Source organism: Ahaetulla prasina, chromosome 4, assembly GCF_028640845.1.
Source record: "Ahaetulla prasina isolate Xishuangbanna chromosome 4, ASM2864084v1, whole genome shotgun sequence".
Lineage (NCBI taxonomy): Eukaryota > Metazoa > Chordata > Lepidosauria > Squamata > Colubridae > Ahaetulla > Ahaetulla prasina.
This window is the reverse complement of record NC_080542.1, coordinates 49965151-49977682: the sequence shown is the minus strand read 5'-3', so window position 1 is coordinate 49977682 and position 12532 is coordinate 49965151. Positions and strand designations below refer to the sequence as shown.

At 39.1% G+C, this 12532-nt stretch overlaps 1 protein-coding gene across 1 annotated transcript in view; it reads right to left on the bottom strand.

The window, feature by feature from the left end:
• The window catches only part of NMT1 (N-myristoyltransferase 1), a 38552-nt gene extending 29319 nt beyond the window's left edge, over positions 1–9233 (bottom strand). The window contains exon 1 of the mRNA XM_058179661.1: positions 9086–9233. Within this exon, the coding sequence (XP_058035644.1) occupies positions 9086–9192 (107 nt within the window). The 5' untranslated portion in view covers positions 9193–9233. The remainder of the gene's footprint in view (positions 1–9085) is intronic.
• Positions 9234–12532: the final 3299 nt, after the last annotated feature.

Genomic DNA, 12532 nt, shown 5'->3' with positions numbered 1-12532 from the left:
ACACTGTCGCTACCGACGGCACCCTGAGGAGTCCCTCTGTGAGAGCGCACGGTCGGTGAGAGGTATTCGGTAGCAGCAGGCGGTCCCGTAAGTAACCCGGCCCTATGCCATGGAGCGCTTTAAAGGCGTTCACCAACACCTTGAAGCGCACCCGAAGGCCACAGGTAGCCAGTGCAGCCTGCGCAGGATAGGTGTCACTGGGAGCCACGAGGGCTCCTCTATCACCAGCGCAGCTGCATTCTGACCAACTGCAGCCTCCGGATGCCCTTCAAGGGAGCCCCATGTAGAGAGCATTGCAGTAATCCAGACGAGACGTCACAAGGGCGTGAGTGACTGTGCACAAGGCATCCCGGTCTAGAAAGGGGCGCAACTGGCGCACCAGGCGAACCTGGTGGAAAGCTCTCCTGGAGACGGCCGTCAAATGATCTTCAAAAGACAGCCGTGCATCCAGGAGAACGCCCAAATTACGCACCCCTTCCATCGGGGCCAATGACTCGCTCCCGACAGTCAGCCGCGGACTCAGCTGACTGTACCGGGATGCCGGCATCCACAGCCACTCCGTCTTGGAGGGATTGAGCTTGAGCCTGTTTCTCCCCATCCAGACCCGTACGGCTTCCAGACACCGGGACAGCACTTCGATAGCTTCATTGGGGTGGCCCGGTGTGGAAAAGTACAGCTGGGTGTCATCAGCGTACAGCTGGTACCTCACACCGAAGCCACTGATGATCTCACCCAGCGGCTTCATATAGATGTTGAACAGAAGGGGCGAGAGAATCGACCCCTGCGGCACCCCACAAGTGAGGCGCCGCGGGGTCGACCTCTGCCCCCCCGTCAACACCGTCTGCGACCAGTCGGAGAGATAGGAGGAGAACCACCGATAAACGGTGCCATAGAATAGCTCTGCCGGCCAATGGCTGTGAAGTGCGTCGAATCTCTCTACTCCTGGAACCGCAAATCTCGGGAGGAACGTAGTCAGGTGAGTGTTGTCCGGGGTGGTGAAGAGATCCACAGCTGGCTTTCCAAAGTGCTGGTGCCACTCTGCGTGGTCAACTGTGGCCCTGCTGAGCCAATCTGAACCTGAACATTGTAGGCCTTTGCAATGTGCTCCACCCTCAATGATCTATGGAATTGCTCTGCCCTGAGACAGAGATGCTCAGCCTCCTCCATGAGGGCCCTTGATTGGATACCCCCCTGTCTGTTAATATGTGCCTTAGCGGCCACATTGTCAGTCAGAATTAAGATATGCCTTTCCGACACCAGGCCCTGGAACTCAGGGTTAGATTGATAGCCCTGAGTTCCAGCCAATTAATGTTGTGAGCTAGGTCTACCTGAAACTACCTTCCCTGGGCTACCCTATTCTGGAGGTGAGCTCCTCAACCATATAGGCTGACATCAGTTGTCAGTCTCAGGCACTCGGGCTTTTTAAAAATACAACCCCTAGCAAGTGCTGGGGAAGTCCACCATTCCAGGGAATGGAGAACACCTGGGGGTAACCTAACCTTGTGCAGTGAGGTGCTTTTGCCTGCCCTCTGATAAGGGAGAAGGAACCACTGAACAGCCCTGGTATGCAAGCGCACCCACGGCACAATTGAAATGCAGGACACATCTTGCTCAGGAGTCACGAAAGCGTGGCCAGGGGCACCGTACAAGCCCCACTAATACAATCCACTAACTCAGCTATACTCACCTGACATTCCTGGAAAAGGTGCACCCAGCATGCAATGGTGTCTCTCTTCACTCATAAATGCAGCAACCGGTTAGTCGGGTTAGTAAACCCGTGCTCCTGAAGCACCTGAATGGTGCTGCGGTGGAGGCCTTTACTGCCCAAGCCGCTGACTGAGCCTTTTTTAAAGATTGTTCAGCGCGCCTGTCCTCTGGCCAGAAGTACTCCTCTGGGACATCCGTCATGACAGATGGAGCCACTAATGACACTATTGGGCCATCCACCACTTGCATCTGAAGTGCCTGTGACAAGTCCAGGGCCATCCAGAGAGCTAGGATTTGCTCCTGCCTCTGGGGTGGCCCACTGCCTATGTACAATATCCACAAATAATTGTGGAGAAGGAACCACCTCGGCTTCAGCCTTGGGTTCAGCCTTGGGTTCAGAAAATAGAGCCCCTTGCGCTGAGTCAAGAGGTGGGTCTACCACAGGCAGATGTCCCGCCAAGCGTGCTGAACTGGTGGCCTTATACAATAAGGACTTAAACAATTGAGGACAGAAAAGATCAACAAAAACTGGCTGGTCAGGGGATAACCTCTCATCCTTTGAGAGCTCCAGCTCTCTAGCCATGTCTTCCTGAAAACCAGAGTGAGTGGATGAAACTGGGGAGTAAGGCCCCTGAGAGGGCAAAAATTCCCCTGAAGCCTGTCCCATAATGGGCATTGAATAGTCAAATCTGAGAGAAGCCGCCCTGTGGCTGTGGCTGCACTGCAATCCAGCTATTATGCCCTTCTCAATTCAGAAATTATGGCCTCCATTCCAGGTGGAATATGGACCTCCTGCCTCTCTCTCAAGCAGATTCCCACAGTAGTCGGGGTAAATATCGCCTCTGCAAGTAAGGATCCATGCCTTAGAGGCTTTGCCGTGCTAGAGGCAGAAAATGGATCTGGGAGGGAGCTATGCAGAGCTTCCTTGTTGCTGGGCAAATTACCTGCCAAAGACTGAACCTGCCAGCTGTCAAAATCCTCAGGCAGAATCAACTGCCTCTCTGGATTATGGCGGGAAGAGGGAGTTGTACGGCTCTGAGGGAAACCTTTGCATGCACCCTCTAATGCCCTGGCCATCTCCCCGCTCTACCGCCTTATGGTGTCTCACTGCATCTTTTTCAGCCGCTTTTGAGAGCTTCACAGCTTTTCTTGATCTCTTAGAGATCTTGATTCTGAGGTCTCTACAGTGTCAGCTCCCTTCCTGGTTGCATCTCCCTTCTCAGCAAAATCAGAGGTGGACCATGGAAAAACAGCTTCCACTGAAGCCGGGAGCCGTGTCCACCATTTTGGGAGCAGCCGTGAAGCAGCTGGGATCAAAGACGGCTTTGCTGACAAAAGCTGCAGCTGTGGTGGCTTCCAAGCCTGCCCGCAAGCAAGCAGAAGCTTGGGAATTGTGCCCTTTGGTCCGCAGTGACAGCTGATGGGGCGAGATGAGTGTGCCCGCAATCAGACACGGACTCAGCAAGCGCGGCAGTAATTTAGGTGGCAGCTGCAGTTTTGACAGCTCAGGCTTACCTGACAGCCTGGCCACCTTTCTGCACAAAGCAGAGCATGAAGCTTCCCGCTGAGCTGGAATCCGATGGAGTCTTGGTTTCAAAGACTCTGGGGTCAGCTCTGCGAGCCAAGCTCGAATTGGCTACCTAGTCAGAAACCACCATCTGGTGGCCTGACTTGCCGCAGTGCGGCCTTCAGCGGGCTCGAGCTAGAGCCCACTGGAATAGATGGTGACACAGCTGTACGGTGGTGATAATTCACAATTAAGGAAAATAATAAAGGTGGAAAGGTATCCAGAAATCGGTTGACCTATGGAAAAAGATGTCTGTCTGCAGCTAGGACTGAGACAAGGCTGGGGATCATTGGTGTAGGGGTGTCCTCGCAGCTTTGACAGTCTCAGTCCTATTGGCTAGCAGACAAGGACAACCCATTCCTGGATGCTGCCTCCACTACAAGGGAGAATTTGGGAGATTTTAATCAAGTTTTAGATTGCTCATTAAATTACAGCACTATTCCACCTAAATCTAATTTTTACTCATGGAAATTACTGCATGTTTATATGTTCAATCCAGAGATAAGGGGTGACTTTTAAGTCATTTTTAATAGGAAACACTCCCCCCCCTCACTTCTCATTCACTCACTTCACACTCACTTCCCACACTCAGACTTGTTCTTAATGACATTACTGTCTGGTTGCTAACATAGTAAAGAAAGAGTTGCTCCATGTTTTCCAGAGGATATTTAAATATAACTTTATTGATCATACCTACAGCATTTTTTCTAATTTACTCTATATTTTGTATGAAAAATTCAAATAATGTCTTGCTTGTAATACTTGTAATAATCATGCTTGTAATAATTCAAAATTATAATTAATATTGATAGAATAGTTTCTTCCTTCATTTCCAATACTCCAAGGCATATAAGCAATAGAATATTAATAATTTTAATACTGCATACAGATGAATGCAGTAAGAATATCATGATTTGTAATATAATAAAAAAGGACAAATATATAATTTTATTAAAGATCTATTTTTATAAAACATACAAAAAGAGCTTTCTTTTTTATGGTTGTTTTATAAATTTATTGGTTGTTTGGGACACATTAAAGAATATGAATGAAGTCATATTTTTTCTTATGCATTATGAAAGTTAAATGATTTTTTTGGGGGGGGAAGAAATATTAAAAGATTTCAAAACTTAATTTTCTTGACATACTGAGAAGCATATTAACTGAATCATATAAATTATTGGAAGAGATTAGAAAATCTGACAAATTAGTAGACTTTGGGTTGAAAAAATACTATAATCCATTTATTCAAGGACACATGGATTAATTAATCAATATACTGACTCAATAAATTAATGTTAATGTTTAATCTTGAATGAATAATACTAAATCAAATGTAACTGAAGAAATAATATTTTAATATAATATAATTTTAATGTTTATACATAATTACCTGTCTAGTTAGCAATTTCAATAAATAAGGGCCGGAATAGCTCAGGCTGTTAAGAAGCCTGTTATTAGAACACAGTAGCCTGCAATTACTGCAGGTTCAAGCCCGGCCCAAGGTTGACTCAGCCTTCCATCCTTTATAAGGTAGGTAAAATGAGGACCCAGATTGTTGGGGGGGCAATAAGTTGACTTTGTAAAAAAAAATATATACAAATAGAATGAGACTATTGCCTTATACACTGTAAGCCGCCCTGAGTCTTCGGAGAAGGGCGGGATATAAATGTAAACAAAAACAAAAAAAAGAAAGAAAAGAAAAAGAAAAAAATATATTAAAATTACAAATACAAAAAAGGTTTCCAGTCTGGATTGTTATCTTATTAAAACATACATGTAATTTTTTGTCCCAGCATCAGTGAAAGTTTATATTAATGATTTTTAAACAAATTTTTTCTTTCCATGCACCTGTGCTCTAATTTTTCCCCACAACAACCACATTGCATTAAGAGAAATAATTAGTTTAAAGTCATCTGATGAGCTTTTGTGTTGAGAGCTGACTATTCCAGGGCAGTATCTGATTACATCACTTATTGCACTTGGATACTTTTACAAAGAGAATTCCCCAACCTCAACTTCATGAAAACTGCAACGTATTATCAAATCCTATATAGCTGGTCTGACTGAGAAGCCATTTAATCAACTTCTAGCAGGGTGAACTTGTTTATTTATATCAAAGCAACCAAAGTGACTTTCAAATCATGTGGTGTGCATTTAAAATTTTCATTTAAACAAAAGTTCATTAGTTTTCCAAATAGTAAATCATATATTTTCTAAATAATATGTACTAATTTCACAAAATTTATTTATACTTTTTTATTTATACTTTTGACTGCAATTAGTTTCAGTAGTCAAATCTAAGAATATATAGGCAAACACAAGAAACTACTCACCTTCCCCTATTAAAGAGATTGTTAGTTTATTTCACTATCGCTTCCCTTACTTCAAGGCAATAAACAAACAAATCAAAGCTTTTGCTCACTGTCTTTATACATATCTTTTCAAGGCCAACTAGGAGATGCATTATGATTACCCTGCAGAAACATTTATTGCTGATTTGTCTTGAAATCTCAACATTTAAAATCCAAAAGTAGAATATTATTCTGAAGTCTAATGTAAGAGAAAACTGCCTGAATCAAAGTAAATTCCATAAAATGTATGTTAGCCACTTCACTAACCACTGTTTTGAAATATCACGAAGTTTCATCTTGCTCATATAGTAATTAACTCTAAAGTTCCACAAGATTTATCAAGAAATTTAAGATAAAACATTATAAATATCACATCCTGTTTTCCTCTTCCATTTCACATGGAAAATAAACCACACAAAATATTTTCTGTTCTGAGGTATTCTGGGAATAGAGATGGACTAGATAAATTTCAGATTGAACTCAGAGTAAAAAAAAACAAAAAACCACCCCTTGGAATATGGGATTACTCTATTTGAGGTAAGATTGTACTCCACCTAGAAAGCCAAGCTAGTTTCAAAAGACCTCCCCAAATTGTGGATGTGTTTTTTAAAAAGATGTTATGACCAGCAGTTTTGATTAGATATGGTATGTCAATTTAAATTATAGTCACTCCTGGAAAATAAGGATCTGGCTACAGTTGTAAATATATTATACAATGCCTTATACAATGTAAGCCGCCCTGAATCTTCGGAGAAGGGTGGGATATAAATGTAAATAAAATAAATAAATAAAAAAAAATTAAATGGAACCCTTACATATGTATCAATAGCATAGAAACATTTCCAGTAGTCCCAATTAAGATATTGGGTTTCGTGTATAATCTGGGAACAGAACCTGATTAAAATAATGTTGGAATATGAATCTGCTTGTATCCTCAAATCATCATCAGAACATATTCCAGCTGCATGGGAAAACAAAGTAAATAAAGTGGGGAACAAAGCAAAGTAGCCTATAAACTTTTGTCCTAATTCTGTGTTTTGTTTTTAAAAAAACCACTTTGTTTTATTACTGTCTATGTTTCACTGATTTCTGAGTTGCTTTATGTAACTTTTCAGGTACAACTGGAATAATAAGCTTTTAAACAAATGAATATATGTAATACAAGATTACACAGCCAGACAGGAAGAGTAGAATCATAGCCTAATTTGGCTCTTTTGAATGCCCAAAATCACATTACACACTATTTGTATTGAAGCTAAGCAGACCTGGATCACTGCAATGTTAAATACTGCTTTGAATTCCATAATGGAATCAGATTTTTTAAATCAATCTTTGCCATTCCATATGATAAAATAAGTCACCTATAAACTCCATTCTCTTCAGTTTAGTCTTTAACATGCCATAAACAAAGAAGCAACATATTGCTTCTACATATTTCAGATTTTTTAAACAAAAATCCAGGTCACATTCTACAAGGGAAAGTTTTTATTACACACATCACCAAGACTGAATTATTAATTCAGATTCTGACTGCTGACTTGTCAGCTGAAAAGAATTCTGTAATCTCAACCAAATCAAAGGTGTCAAGCATACTGCCACAGAGGATATATTGCTATAATTCTCTTTGTGATGAATCAATACCATTTTCTAAGATGTCTGATTCTCAGATGTAGATTAATTTTAATAGACCACATATTCAAGGGTTTATTTTGTGAATGGGCCTGCAGTTAATATTTTTTGCCTTTTTCTTCCCCCACTTTAATATGATAGGCAAATATTCAACAATACAGCTCCTATCATAACTGCATTTCTGTACAAGACAAGATAGGGATAGGAAATGCCTTAACTAATTTCTGAATAGTCATTAAATTGTTAAAGATGTAGGAGCTCCTTCCAGATAAATTATGATATAATATAGTAGAACATAATGGGAAATCTATTTTCACATGTTATACAGTAGTAATAGCACTACACAATAAAAAGCTTGTTTTTGTGAAAAACACAGGTAGGTGGTGTCATCTTTGGAAGTGGGGGTTGCTACTTGTCTGAGAAAGAGATCACAAACATTCAGATGTTGGGTTATCAAAGAAACCTGCATATTACCCCTTATTATTGTGTAAAAGTATGATTCTTATTTGCTAACCACAGGAAAGCCTGAATAAATTTATTATCTTTTCATGCCTGAATAAATTTATTATCTTTTCCTTCAACCAACCAATATAACTGGAGGACATTGACATACATTTGAAGCCTTCCTTTAGTTGCAGGGAGTATGTTACATAGAGTAAAAGGAATGTGGAAATTATCAATGTCATGAAAACTTGCTACTTGTGTGGCAGTTTGACCTAGTTTAGAAAAATATTACCCTGCAAAGCAAGCAGTTCTATACTGGGTTGCCAATTATCAGAGGCTTCCACATTCTGTACAATTCAGTTTATGGAGTAGGTCATATAACCCATTGTGACACAAATTACAGTACACAAAATCCAGCAGTAATAATTCCTGCTGGATTAAAAAAAAATACACATCCAAATACATTTTAGCTTGACATTTTGTATACTTCAGCCAATCCATAATTTACTATGAACTATTTTTTCCACCAACTTTATTTATTATGTTTTTTTGCCTCAACTTGTTGAATTTCCTTTTTCTTAACATTCAAGCCTTTGAAAATATTTTTTTCTAGGATCTGTTTGAGGTTTTCATTGTAAGGAAATGGGACAACTTCCTCTTCTCTTATAAACAATCCCATAGCCATGCTATGCCCATTTTGTGTTATTACATCAACACAATCAGAAACTGCATGTTTCTGTCCTTACTAAAACAGAATCTCAATTTTCCAATACTTAAGAAATGATGGTTTGATGTCTTTTGTTTTCACACTGGATTGCCTTGAAGCTGAGCCACAGGAAGTTAATTCGTGATCTAAGCAGCTCTGGACACAAACCTCTCGGTAGTTCTTACTGTGACTAGCTAAAAGCATACAATAAGAGGGAAAGACGTCTGTGTAAGACTCTGAGGAGCCATTGTCAAAGCATATAAAACTGAGCTGAGATGATGGAGGTTTTTTTTGCTCCTATAAAAAGAAAGCACCCCGAGCCATCCCTGGCCATAATCAACACCCTAATTTAGCCCAAATCACCAAATATCTCAGCTAAACTACGGTCCCATTAAGGTCTTGGGACACGCGACAGGCCCAACAATTGCTGAGTTTTTCCAGTCATGCTGGTGTCGGCAACTGTGGTCGGTGACCATTGGTGCTTCTTTGGGAACAGGCAGACCAACCAACCATTCAGCATACAATATCTAGCCCACCCACCCAATTAAGTGCTACGTACGCAAAGAAAAGTGGGCTAGGCCTCGCCCACGTTCCTCCTTTCCTCCCTCCCTTCTACAATAATATTACGGCGGCTCCACTCCGAGGAATTTCGTTCTATTAAACTCAGCACCCGCTTGCCTTTGGTTGTAATTGTGCTCATCATCGTTCTCACAATCGCTGCAATGTTGATGATTATTCTCCTCGCTTGCCGTCCCTTTCACCGCTGTCTCACTGTCGTCCGCCATCTTGGTAAAGGGAAGCCTCGTCGACTGACGCGGTTGCGCAGTGCCCAAAGCTAAATCGCGATTGGACGGACAACTGCAGTGCGCCGTGGGACTTGTAGGCAACAGTGTAATTAAGAAACCCCTTATTAAAGCAATAGAGGGCGTGGGACTAAAGTACCCATGAGTCTTTGTGGAAAAAGGGTTCCCCAATACTAAGCTAGCTATCTCTTATTTCTTCCGGCTATCTAGCTAGCAAAGTTTCTCTAAATCACAGGGAAGATGGGAGTCTTACTTAATACTTACTTACTTAAATTACTTAATTGTACCCCCAAATTTTGACCTGTTTATAGCAAGTAAAAATATTAAAAATTAATATTAAAATAAAAAGTACCAACTAAAAAGGCAAATAATATTAAACTTAATACAAAACATCATAAAACTACTCACATATTTAATTCCTAAATGATGGACTGGCGCAATGCGTAACATGTTCACATCGGTGCAGTAGGACTGGGTGTTAATATGATTTATTGAATTAGGGATTTTCTGTCTTCACTGTGAGTTGTATTGTGTTGGGGAGGGTGCACTGAGGGAGCTCAACCAATCTCATTGTACATGTGTTGTGCACCTACAATAAAGATTTGAATTTGAATTGAACTGAATGCTGAACAGAACAGAATCAACTTAATGGCTTTTCTAAAATTCAGCCAGATGGGGGCTGATTGACTCTCTAGAGGGAAGTTTTCTTCCATATAATGGAGTTCTAATTTTGAAACAACCTCATTCTAGATATGGAAAAGTTTTTTTCAGGTAGAGATTAAACTTATCTGCCTAGATTATTTTGTTTACTTGTTAGGTACTCTGTTGTATTTACTTGACAGTTTAATAATATTTCATTAGATTTTATCAAATTTTTTGAATTGTAGGTGACATCCAACTATTACTCTCTTGTCCTCTATTTTAATCCTGAAACTGATAGGTTTTTATCTAGTGCTTCAGAGCATTTCAGAACCATCTTCTTGGCCTCTGTGAGAAACAAATGTTGAATTAAGATGGGTTTTGATCTGGTCCAGGAACATTATTATGTTCTTACTGATCAAGAGGAAAAAATTCTTTTCTTCTTCCTATATATATATAGAAGCTTATACCTCCTAATATTTACTCATATATATGTTTATATACTATATAATCTTTTTATATGATGTTGTGACAAAATAAATAAATAAATAAATTCAAAAGCCAAAATACTCAGCAGAATTGAAGACATATTTGAACTTTTGTATTAATCTGCTTAATAAAGATATTTTTCCTAGGTTATTTTGGGATGTAGGCTTTAGTCCCATATTTTCCCTAGAAGGTGGTTCATTAAGTCAGAAGGACTCAATGTAGAGTGGATGGCAGGTATGGGGTTTGTACTGAGCATCATTGTAATAGCCACTTTCCAAGCAAACTGGCTGTGATGAAAATTAGTCTTGACTATTGTACCCAATTTATTTAAAACTAGAAAAGGCATACATTAGTTTCATCTTAGAAATTGCTTTTATACCTAGGTTCAGTCCCAATATTCTTGTAGAAAAAAAATGATTTTTGTGTATATGTACATAATTTCAAACTCCACAAAAATAATCTAGAATTAATATAACATTCTCAGCTATTTTGTATTAAGGAATAAGTCAACTATGTGAATGAATAAAGTTCCTTTATCACAGTTAAGCCTTAGATATCAGAATTGCACAACAAAGTATATACGTAATAGTTTTTGTATGGATATGAATAGAAAATAGTTCAGTCTATGGCCTTTATTAACCTATTGCATATAAAATGCACGAAATATGTTAAAGTGATGGATTACAATTCTATAATTCCCAGGTCATGTGGTTATCAGAAAAAGATTGCACAAAGAAATTGTAACCAATACATTTAAAAGATATAATATAGGGAATTGTACATAATTATTTTTCCTGAATCAATGTAACCAATACATTAAATGTAACCAATACATTTAAAAGATATAATATAGGGAATTGTACATAATTATTTTTCCTGAATCAATCAGTCAAGGTTTGTTAAAAAGAGTACATGTCTTTATATATCTTATAAATCTGATTCATGCAATCTTAAACATTTACTCAGAAGGAAGGTCCACAATGGATTTATTTCTAGATATATGAACATTTTACCTCAACAGGTGGCACTAATGGACAAGCTGATCTTCTTTCTGAAGCTACCATAAGTAGGGTTGAGCTTGTTTAACATTTAGATGGAGACCAAGAAGCCCAAACCTTATCTTAGAAGAAGGAAATGGAAACTACTTCTGTATCATTGCAAGAAACCTGTATAGATATTATCAGGAGCCAAGCTTGAAAGAAAAATTACCTGTAGATGGGAAAAACTGCCTATTCATTTTGTAGAAAAACCCTTAATTCTTTTTACCTTAAATATGCCCTTTCTGAAATCACTTTTATGTTATATGTAATTTGGCAAATAAAAACAAAATATCAATTATGAATATATAATTGTGACTATACCACATTACACAACATCTTTGATCCATTTTAATTCAGTGTTATATATCATCAGACTGACTGAAATTCTCCAAGGCTTTCAAAAGTTTTCCAGACCTCTCATCTATTTTTAAACCCAATATGCCAATAAATTAATTATGTTTTTGTAACTAGATTTCTTTATAGAGCTTAGGTAATAAGCATGGTTGCTCTCACAAACGTTATTATCTCAATAGTCCCATAAGATTGGCTAGTCAAAAGTCATTCTCTGAGTTTAATAATTTAGCGGGGATTTAAGCCATTTTCATTCCATTAAAAGTTAAAATCAAACAATATTATCAACCCAAGAGGAAACCAGTGGCTTTGCTTTTGTTTTTTAGTTTCTAGTCAATTGCCAAAGGCATATTTCCCCCTGAATAGACTTTACTGTGTATGTCAAATAACAAGACAAAGTTTGTACTGGACTCTTCTTCTGAACCATCCTAGCTGAAATCATTCAATTGGACCTCAAGGAAAGCCTTTTCCAACAAGTCCTTTGAGATGCATTGACCGTGCAGGTTAGGAATTCCGAAAATATTAAAAGCCTGCTGGACCAATACGTTATCCCTATCGTTTTCCTATAATTAAGAATTCAAGAATTGGCCAATCTAATTGGGAAGACCAGGAATATATCAACGATTACTATTTGACGAGGAATTACTTCCACCAAGAATCAAGCAGTGCTCCTATTGCTCAGTAAGAAATTCCGTTCTTAACTTTTATTAAACATAACAATTTTGACATTAGAAAGAATATATCAACCTCAGTATCCCCTGCCGCTCTTCTCTATTCTTTGCTTGGCTTCACTCTGAAAAAGT